Below are 11,600 nucleotides of genomic sequence, written 5' to 3' on the forward strand. Positions count from 1 at the left end.
ATCTCTCCATCGTCTTCTTGACATCCACACCACATACCATCTATATCATGCATTTACAAGTTCAAGAATGGATGTTCAACTGCAGATTGCCCCCTTTAACATATTGTGATGTCTGTGATTTGTCCCAAGTGATTCTGTTGCAATTTACACATTAAAACCTGGAGCTGGAACTCTGTGTTGTGTATTGTTTTGGTATAACTGGCATCATCATTGCTTAAATGGAAATGTGAGAAAGTATAAGACATGCTACTGTAAATATGCACATTTCTGATATTCTGAGAATATGGCAACCATGTTCTGGGCATGTTTCTATCAGAAGCAACACTACCACCTGGGCCATGTTTTGGCAACAAATTAGGAATGTTACAGATAGAAATGCACAGAAGCGGTGCTTGAGAAAACTCACCAGGGAAGCCAGAAAAAAAGGCATATTACAACCTTTGTGTTATGATAATCGCACTGTTTGCTCTATAACCTGTTAGTTCATATTCCTTGACACTGTGGTATACTGTATAGGCCTAACGCCGAGACAATAAGACACAGTGGCTGTCCGGTGAAGTGCATAAAACATATTGCATTGAACAAACAGTTACATGACCTACAGCATGGTCAAGCAAGGTAATGTTTCCAACATTTTCGGACAACTAAACAACTATTTATTTAGAACCACGGAGAGTTACCGCAAGTTGCAAAGAAAACAGGAGCGGCCTCCTATTCCAGCACCATTTCAACTTCAACATTTCAACATCATCTAATCACCTCTGCTTAGTGTAATACAGCGACAACTAAAAGATACCAAAAACGATTTAGTGTCCAATCAACGTAAGATAAATATGATGTTGGCTGTCCATGGTACTGATTTCTGTTCTGTGTGTGCCTGCATGCGCGTGTGTGTAGAAAAAGCATGTTGACTCACCCTACTTGTAGAGAAACCCTACTTGTAGAGAAACGATGCCATCCTCCTCTTTCATTTTGCCTAAATGGTTTTATATTTTGTATTACTATTATTATTATTTTTCGGGCCTTTCGATGTAAAAAACAAAAAAAGTACGTTGTTTGAACATTCTACACACATTTACATACTGTACATGTGTTTTTTTTTACAGTAGTTACATAGCAAGAATAAAGTAATTTGATTTTTTGATATACATTACATCTGGATAGATAGTACTAATACAATATACATCATGTTTTCAGCTATAACTATTATTGAACATGAGCTTTTAAACCCACACCTCAGCTACTCTCAGTCCATCCCACCTATCTCCATAAACCGCCTGTTTATGATTTCCATGTGCCATATTTTTCAACTGTTCTGTGATGTTTCACATAAATTCTGAACTGGTCTAATCGCATAGTATCAACAGATTGTAGGTTAAAGATATATATTTTTACTAAAGGTACTATTTTATTGTTGATTGATTGACTATGGCTCACAACAGTGATATTTGTAGGGTTCATTTTAGATAAATGTGGTGATTTTTTCAGCCATTCCTGAACCTGTGACCGGAAACAAGCTATAGTACACAATTTAAATTTGTTGTTGTCCTAGGCTATCTGGCTAAAATGCTTGCTTGCTAGCCTAACTTCCTTTCGTGGGCAACGATACGCCAGGCCATCTAATTAACATTAGCATACTACATCTAGCTACATGTCAAACGTCCATCCTCTTAGGCCAGGGGCACAATGTGTGAATTTATGGTTGGATCCGAATCGTCGTTATAATCATTGCTCAGACTAAATCCCTATCTCCATCCATGGCTGATTTAGGAAAGGGACAATTTTACCACCACGAGATGCAACAATTCAAATTTTTGTTCTGTCAATGACGTTTGGCTTTTGATGTGATTGGTCTGAAGCCAAATACAAACTGGCTTTCCTTGACACGTTTTTTGGTGCACCAGGACCATTCATAGCTGAGCTCACCCAGTTTAGCTCAACGCTGATTGGCTATTATTATTTTTAGTTTTTATCAAGGGAGGCCAAATGGTCGCTGGCTTCCCTTGCAGTCAATTATACTGGCGGCAATAATGGCAATCTCTTTTTGACCAGACAGCATCAGGTAGATACACTACACATACTGAGACAGAGGGGCGCCTGTTCATTCGCTCAAATGCTTTCTCTGGTGAGATACATTCAGCCACCTGTGAATTGAAGGAAATCTATGAAACACAGAGAGACGAAATAATAAATAATTTTGTTCATTTTTTTCTTGGTACATTTTTGGGGGAAGCCTGGCTTCCCTTGGCATCCATGAATACAAGCCACTAGAAATGCAATGAGGAGAGCTGATGTGATTCCTAATGAGAGACACATGTTAGTTCTACATAGTATATGTGGTGTGGATTTCAAAAAGAAGATAGCTGAGCATCTCAAAGAGAACTATCTAGAATTCTACCGATTCCCATCTTTCAATGAGAAAATAATTTGAATTAGATCAGATACGTGTGTTGTAACTGTTGCCAAATAATAACATTATTAACATATATTGCTAAGAATGTCAGTGTAGGGTGACTCCCCTAGCAGGTCTTGAACCCAGGCTACCAGCACCAATGACAAACACCCTAACAACTGTCTCAATAAGGGATATCTCTAGGGTGTGTGCTTATTGGGCCAGTATAGTTAGGCCCTAGCCAGAATAAACCATAACCCCTCCTCCCTAAGCACTTGTGTAGATGTGAAACAACTTGATATGTGTACATAATAGGATTAAGTACATCTCAGCTCTGTTAAAAGTACACTCATGAAAACTTGTATTGATCATAGTGATTGAGGACTATCATTAAAACAGCTTAATATTCCCCACCAACATTAGATACCAATACAGAAAGTGCTTAAATTGTTGAAATAAGACAATCAAATCAATGATGAGAGTATAGTCAAATGAACTGATAAATGACATAGACATAGTGGCGTAGCAGGAAGCTCTGAATGCTGTAAACCAAGAGATTGTGAGTTCAAATCCCAAGTGACAACATGTCAAATAATATTTGCTCTATAAATGATCATGCACAATGTAATTGTGTGTCAAATATCTAAGTTGAAAACACTGTATGTTAAAACCCCTGTGTGTGAGTATCCATAACCTTGCCAACAGACAAAAAGAGCTATGAATGGATCAGTGATTCACCAAACATGGCCTTGGCAACAGTAACAATGCATGATATGTATGGGGGGGGGTCATTTATTTTTGGACCATTAGGCGACATCCTAACAACTGATACACATGTTCTTGCAATGTTCCTATGAAACGTGTCAAGAACATTAAAATTGTACATTCTGAGAACATGACAACCATGTTTGGTGGGACATTGATAGACCATTCTCCCAACCCTCAGAAAACTGGACACATGAATGTTCTTCCAACTTCCCATGAAACGTGTCTAGAAAATGTATATCTTATATTCTGGGAACATGGCAACCATGTTCTGTGTATGTTTGGTTTGTGAAATGTTCTACATTTAATACCAAAACATGCAACAACAAAAAAATGGCAGGTTATTGCTAACATAGATAGAATGTTTCTCTAACTAACAGGAACACTGGACACTCATACATTAAGGGAACCAACAAAAACAATCTCAGAATGTTTTTGCTAACATAGACAGAATGTTCCCTTAACTAGCAGCAAATCTGGACCCTCATACATTATGGGAACGTTATGGGTAACATTACAAAAACGATATATCTTCCTAGATTTGTTAGCTGGGGCGTTATGCTCAGGAGAACAGTGTCAAAACATCATCCAATGAAGGCAGACACTGATAACACAAAAAAAAACCTGTTGATCAAAGTGAAAACGATTTATCTAGGCTATTATATATAAAATATGTATTATGTTTAGTGACCATAGTCTGTCCTCGCTCTGGTTACCATCTCGAGACAAGGAATAAAGTTATCAAAGCTATAACTTAATAGCAAGACATTTGAGATACAAGATCGTTTCTAACCTGCTGTCTGCCTGGTAGGCTAATTTCATAAAGGCTGCTACCCTAGCCTACCTTGAGGTACATTCGCAATGGCATGCGGCAGATTGATAATGGTGTTCCGTTCAATGTGTGAGGATCTGCATGGCATTATGCCTCTAGGGATTTTCTCTATGTTGTGAAGAAATTATAAGCCTATCAATATATTCCAGTAGCATAGGAAATACATAACATATGGGTTTTGAAACAATCATGTCATCAATGACGTGATCCCTTCGCCTTGGAGCTGTTGTCTTGTCTAACATGAGCACAATGTATATGGGCAAATGGAACACATTCTTTCATAGTGTCTTCAACATACCCATGTCTGCGTGCTGTCGGCTTCTTTCCACAGGTTAGAGCCTTCTGATGCTCGACTCCAAAGCCCGCATGTCACGCGCAGTCCTCATTTGGTTGGACAAATAACCAACACCACACAACTAACCAGTGTAACGAAGTCAATGCAGCCAATATGCTCCGCAGCCAAACGCACTGCACTGTGCACACCTGCCGCTGTGCTCAAAAGTCTTGTAAGTATGGAGTAGCCTTATTTAGCGCTCGTATCCTTATATCAGTTGCATACCACGACTCCAATTACACAAGCAAAGCAAAGCGTTGTACTCTAACAGATTGTGATGTAAAAGCCCATACACAACATATTCCCCCATGGAAAAATACACTTTGAAAATAAGTTTAGGCCTATGTGTGGGTTGACTCAAGAAACACCAAATTAATAGCCTATCAAGTATCAAAATACGCTGATATTCCCGAGCAGCAAACGTGTAATCCAGTCAGCAAGCGCCAATTAAAGCCTATGTTGGTGGGATTTAGCCAAGCAGATCACTGGCAAAGGTTTTCGCTCCATAGTCCAGTCGCAACTGGTCCTGATGAGAGAAATACATACAATTATACAGTTCTGTCGAATGCCAGTGCGCTCAGCCTCGCCAGACAAGGCTATTAAGGATGCCCTCTCCTGGCCATAACGCGTGCCAGCAGTTGCCATCAAATGGATGGATGAATATACACAAAATTAATAGACCATTTTTTTATGTCTGAACAATGAACTGTAGGCTACTACACAATAAAATAACGTTGCTGATTATTTGTTGATTTCAACAAGCATATTAGGTTGCAAACTTAAAGCCAAGGCTAAAAGCATCTAGCCAATATATCAAGAAATAAAGGCATCAGGTGTAGGCTACACTAGTAATTTCAGTATCATTTTTCTTCATATGCAATATGTAATGCAGTTTATTCCGTGCCATTTATCATTTAAACCATGCAGGAAATAAAAGGCTTAGAGGCACAGTAAAGATACACTACATGACCAAATTATGTGGACACCTTCTTGTCGAACATCTCATTCCAAAATCAATGGCATTAATATGGAGTTGGTCCTCCCTTTGCTGCGATAACAGCCTCCACTCTTCTGGGAAGGCTTTCCACTAGATGCTGGAACATTGCTGTGGGGCCTTGCTTCCATTCAGCCACAAGAGCATTAGTGAGGTCGGGCACTGATGTTGGGCGATTAGGCCTGGCTCGCAGTCGGTGTTCCAATTCATCCCAAAGGTGTTCGATGAGGTTGAGGTCAGGGCTCTGTGCAGGCCAGTCAAGTTCTTCCACACCGATCTCGAAAAAAAACATTTCTGTATGGGTCTCGCGTTGTGCAAGGGGCATTGTCATGATGAAACAGAAAAGGGCCTTCCCTAAGCTGTGGCCACAAAGTTGGAAGCACAGAATCATCTAGAATGTCATTGCATACTGTAGCGTTAAGATTTCCCTTCACTGGAACTAAGGGGCCTAGCCTGAACCATGAAAAACAGCTCCAGACCATTACTCCTCCTCCACCAAGCTTTAGAGTTGGCACTATGCATTTGGGCAGGTAGCTTTCTCCTGGCAGCCGTCAAACCCAGATTCGTCTGTCAGACTGCCAGATGGTGAAGTGTGATTGATCACTCCAGAGACCACGTTTCCACTGCTCCAGAGACCAACGTCGGAGAGAGCGTTACACTACTCCAGCCGACGCTTGTCATTGCGCATGGTGATCTTAGGCTTGTGTGCGGCTGCTCGGCCATGGAAATCCATTTCATGAAGCTCCCAACGAACAGTTGTTGTGCTGACATTGCTTTCAGAGGCAGTTTGGAACACGTTAGTGAGTGTTGCAACTGAGATGATTTTTACGTGCTTCAGTACTCAGCGGTCCCGTTCTGTGAGCTTGTATGGCCTACCACTTTGTGACTGAGCCATTGTTGCTCCTAGACTGTTCCACTTCACAATAACAGCACTTACAGTTGACCGGGGCAGCTCTAGCTGAGATTGCATGGCTGTGTGATCGATTTTATACGCCTGTCAGCAAGTGTGGCTGAAATAGCCAAATCTACCAATTTGAAGGGGGTCCACATACGTTTGGCCACTACTCAGCCGTTGTTGCACTTTGCACTTACTCACTTAAATGTGTCATGAATAAACAAAAGCTGCCTCGCATGACCTCTTAATGGGACTTTGACTCGAGCTCACAGTCATTTCTGGTGTGGCCCTTTTAATGACCACACTAACTACAAAAATGGACACTTTAGCTCACATTACTAATACACTGCAGTTGGCATGTGATATGACAACAAAACAGGTGACACCAATCAAGCCAATTCAGCCAGTAGGCAGGCAGCACAGCCCAAGGGATAACATTGTGATGCCCTCATGCGTTTTATGAATGCTGAAAGTATAGACTGATGACCAAAGATAGTTGTTACATTGGAGGAATAACCAGGAATGGAGTTCCATCACAATACAATGTCCAAAATCCACATTTTATACCTGCATGTTACCACATTCGGAACATTAAATACTTAAATACGTAATAAACATCTTAGGGACAAATAACCAACACATTTTAGTTAATTTCGTTTATTTTGGTAATCAGGGTTTTAAAAAGTCTCTGAGAATGGAGCCCAGAGCAAATGGAATATTTATACCCTGACAATTGGAAATTAAAACACTGCAAGTAGTCATGCTACCAGTGTGAGTTGGCGCTAAGAATAGAGCGAGCATAAAATCTTTCCAAAAGCCACTGACATGAAAACATGCTTTAAAGGAACAATATCAAGACCTATTGTAGGAGTAAATGTGAATAAACATATTCAGACTTCAACAGAGTAGACAGAAGAATAGAAAAGAAAATGTAGTGTGATGTTCCTCCTACAAAACATTTTAAACATCTTCAACAATGAATCCATGAGAGAAACTGGACTGCCTGTCATGCACTGTCCCTGGCCTGTGCATGTTTGAATGTTGTTGCAATTCAACTGAACATTTAACTGTCCTTGAGAAAGAATGTCATTTTTACTTCCTTTCCCATCTCGGTAAGATTTCTGTCAGCAATTTAGAGCACTGCATTTTATTTGTAAAATATTTGTAATCTCTAAAAACAAATTGCCTGGGATTTTTATTTGGGAGATTCAGATATTTTCCAACCTAATCTTTATCAGCAAAGTATTACAGTAAGCTGCTGTTGTGTATGTATTATCTCATGTCAAGCCACATACACTCAAAGTTTTAATTACCTCCCTAAAAAAATCTGACATGACCCATTTTCTACTCAAGGATATTTATGTGGGCATATGCTTTTGCTGTTAAGAGGATTCAAGGCATGCAGAATGATCAAAGTCATATTTTAGTAATATTAGTATTTCCCAAAACAAGTGTTATTTCTAAGTGTGCATGTTACCTCTTAGTTTTTAAGCACTGGCAAGAATACATTTTTAAATCTGACAAATATAAGGAGACAAACTTTTTGGGGCATCTATTTGTGTGCATCAATATTAAATGTTGTCCTGATTCAACATTCAACATTCAACAATTCAACAATTCCTGACTATTTTGTGGATGTGTTCCTCAGTCTCACACAGCAAATGAGTTAGCAAGTTCTTTAGGTTATCTATAAGGCTATCTTTGAGAGAGAAGAACTTTGAGTGACATACCTAATCAAATATATTTGGTCACCATACAATTCCACCTGTTAGTTTCTGTGTCAATGATAGTCCACAAATGTAATGATGAATTTCATTTTCCCCAGTCACAAGTTCACAACATGCACTTCCAAAGGCAGCGAGGGCTTTTTGTTTTCTAAAGCAACCAGCACTGCCTCCAAATTGCCTCCCATGAAACTTTAATGACTGTCTGTGACTGAGCCCTGAATAATAGAACAAGGGAAAGACCTGTCCTGGATGATTCCACTGTAACACATTATGGAAATATACAAATAATACTATTAGGTGAAACAAGCCACCTCAGCAATTAGGTGGGCTGCAGGAGAGGTTCAAACTCTGACACTTTTGCCTACTTCAATTGCAATAAGGGCTACTCCGACGACTTGTGCTTGAGGAATGTCTGGTTCAGTATTGAGACTGTAATGACCTTTTAAGAAGGTCTCCCTTTATTCTCAAACTTCTTCACAAGGACTTTGTTATTTTTCTGACCAATTTTGTCCCAACTTCTTCTTGTATTGCCTACATAAGAAAACAACTAGAAAACTGGCAAACCTATTTGCCATCAATATTGTGATATCCTTGGTATCTTTTGATACTTTTGTTCCAAGTCTTAATAATACTATTAATGAATTAGGTGTACAAGAGAAGCTTGGGAAAAGTGTATTTTGTTGATAATCTGAGTGCAGACTTCTTCTCTTCCATTTCCAGATATGACAGTTACTGTATGTTGATATTTGTGAAGTAATGAAAACCACTACTCCTCTCCGACTAGAGGTTTGAGAGATACAGTATGTAATCTTGGTAAATAAAATATTTCAGCCTCGATGGCATCACAATGTTTAATGAAAATAACTTTTGGAACACATGTGTACTGAATAATCTTGCCTGAACCTGTTAACTCTCAAAGGTAATGCAGAGACTTCAACTCAGAAGTCTACCAGTCTTGTGGTACTTTCAAACCCAATCAGTCATGTCTTTTTAGCTGGTGCAGTCATTACGTTACAGAAAACTACTGCATGATAAGTATGCAGGGCTCAGTCACTGGAACCTGTGTCTTGGAGTATCTGTGTTCTTTAGGCAGTCAGAAAACATCACTTAATTCCCTTCCATTTGGGAACCTGTGATCAAATGACCTTTGATGTGCTACAGAACTCTAAAGGTTATTTACCATGGTGCCAGTCCTCCTTCTGAAGGCTCAGTACCCTTCTTACAGTAATCCCAACAGAGAGAACAGGAAGAATGCGGTTACTGCACCCTCTTAAATGAAATGTGAAGCCATGCAGAGGAAGCAACCAAGAGAATGTAGCCTTGGGGCGGCTACTGAGACCCAAGTCTAAATGGACCGAGTCAGGCCTCCTGTTTACCTGCACAACATACAGGCAAATGCAGTTATTTAGAATAATTCTGAGTTTAATTCTGCCATATAGCTTAATTACCCTAGTGATGCTCCATCTTCAAAAATGTAATTGATATCCCTTTAGACAAATCCAAACTCTGTATAATTAGAAAGCACTTCCAATGAGGAGTCCTGAAAGTGAATGGACAATATCCTCAATTAAAAACTGCAATCTACGGTTAAAAATGTAAAAGCATTATAGTCTGAAAATTATTAATGGGAGAAACTGAACATCAAGACCACTTTGCATAGACATCAAGTTTAAAATCCTCCATCATTGTCAAATAAAACATTCTCAAACAAAATGGTGTAAGCATGCCATCTGCTGTCAGAACATCTGAAAGTGCTATTACACAGAGAGCAGGTAAAGTTGAGTCTTATTAAAAATAAAAAAAAACCTGCTCTTTATTTTAAAATATAAGGCAATCAAATTGATCACAACGTTAATTTGAACTGACGACAAATACAATATGAAAAAAAACTTTAAATATTGAAAATAGATAAACAATGAATGATTAGTGCAATTTAGGTAAATCATTTACTGCTGTTTGCATAAATCAGCTTGCTTTGGTGACAGGCCACCATTCCTCCTTTTTATCCACAGTTGCATCTGAAAAGAGGAAAAATAGAAGACCAAATGAGCCAAAACAAAAAAATACCTAAGCAAACAAACCACCATGCAAAACCAAAGCAAGCCTGGTATTTTTGTCTCCGCCACCAAAAATTGTTTGTAATATGCGGAAACCGCATGCTTAGACATAAGTGGTATCCATGAGTTTACAGATTCCCATGAACTGGGTAAGTAGAAAAAGTGCTTAATTGCCGAAATCTCGCACTATCTCTTTAAGATCAGTGTCAAGTTACAACAAAGTACCAGTCAAAAGTTGACAACTACTCATTCAAGGGTTTTTCTTTAATTTTACTATTTTCTACATTGTAGAATAATAGTGAAGACATCAAAACTATGAAATAACACATATGGAAACATGTAGTTACCAACAACAACAAAAAAGTGTTAAATAAAAATACATTTTATATTCTTCAAATTAGCCACCCTTTGCCAAGAGTGTGCAAAGCTGTCATCAAGACATTCCCTCAACCAGCTTCATGAGGTAGTCACCTGGAATGCATTTCAATTAACAGGTGTGCCTTGTTAAAAGTAAATTTGTGGATTTTCTTTCCTTCTTAATGCGTTTGAGCCAATCAGTTGTGTTGTGACAAGGTAGGGGTTGTATACAGTAGACAGCCCTATTTGGTAAAAGTCCATATTATGGCAAGTCCATCATTAATTTAAGACATGAAGGTCAGTCAATCTGGAAAATTTCAACTTTGAAAGATTCTTCAAGTGCAGTCGCACAAACCATCAAGCGCTATGATGAAACAGACTCAAGAGGACCACCACAGGAAATGAAGACCCAGAGTTACCTCTGCTGCAGAGAATAAGTTCACTAGAGAGTTACTAGACTCAGAAATTGCAGCCCAAATACATGCTTCAGAGTTCCTGTAACAGACACACCTCAACAACTGTTCAGAGGAGACTGCGTGAATCAGGCCTTCATTGTCGAATTGTTGCAAAGAAACCCCTACTAAAGGACACCAATAATAAGAAGAGACTTGCTTGGGCCAAGAAACACAAGCAATGGACATTAAACCGGTGGAAATCTGTCCTTTGGTGTGATGAGTCCAAATGTGAGATTTTTGGCCCCAACCGCCGTGTCTTTGTGAGACGCAGAGTAGGTGAACGGATGATCTCTGCATGTGGTGTAATGGTGTGGTGTGCTTTGCTGGTGACACTGCCAGTGATTCAACCAGCATTCCAAGTGAAGCTGGTTGAGAGAATGCCAAGAGTGTGCAAAGCGGTCATCAAGGCAAAGGGTGGCTACTTTGAAGAATCTCAAATCTAAAATATATATATATTTTGTACATTTTTGGGGGGGGTTACTTCATTATTCCATATGTGTTATTTCATAGTTTATGTCTTCACTATTATTCTACAATGTAGAAAATAGTAAAAATAAAGAAAAACCCTTTAATCAGTATGTGTCCAAACGTTTGACCGGTACTGTATATTTGAAGCAAACAGAGCCAGCCACGAGCGCATAGCCACCAATTGCTCCTCATCTCCCAACAGTGCGGTGGCACGCATCATTACATTTTTATGCATTTTGGAGTTAAATATCTTTCTTTAAAGTCACCAGAAGTGACCTTCTCAGTCGTTCCAAATGTTTTAAATATCCCGGGGGGCTTGAGCCC

At 39.2% G+C, this 11,600-nt stretch overlaps 1 protein-coding gene across 2 annotated transcripts in view; it reads right to left on the minus strand.

Moving 5' to 3' along the window:
• LOC129853521 (leucine-rich repeat transmembrane neuronal protein 4-like) overlaps positions 1-4,880 on the minus strand; it is a 58,852-nt gene extending 53,972 nt beyond the window's left edge. For both annotated transcript variants that reach the window (XM_055919651.1, XM_055919652.1), the window contains exon 1: positions 4,288-4,880. In XM_055919651.1, coding sequence (XP_055775626.1) covers positions 4,288-4,291 — 4 coding nt within the window. In that variant the 5' untranslated portion in view covers positions 4,292-4,880. The remainder of the gene's footprint in view (positions 1-4,287) is intronic.
• Positions 4,881-11,600: the final 6,720 nt, after the last annotated feature.

The sequence above is a fragment of the Salvelinus fontinalis genome, chromosome 4 (assembly GCF_029448725.1).
Source record: "Salvelinus fontinalis isolate EN_2023a chromosome 4, ASM2944872v1, whole genome shotgun sequence".
Taxonomy (NCBI): Eukaryota; Metazoa; Chordata; class Actinopteri; order Salmoniformes; family Salmonidae; genus Salvelinus; species Salvelinus fontinalis.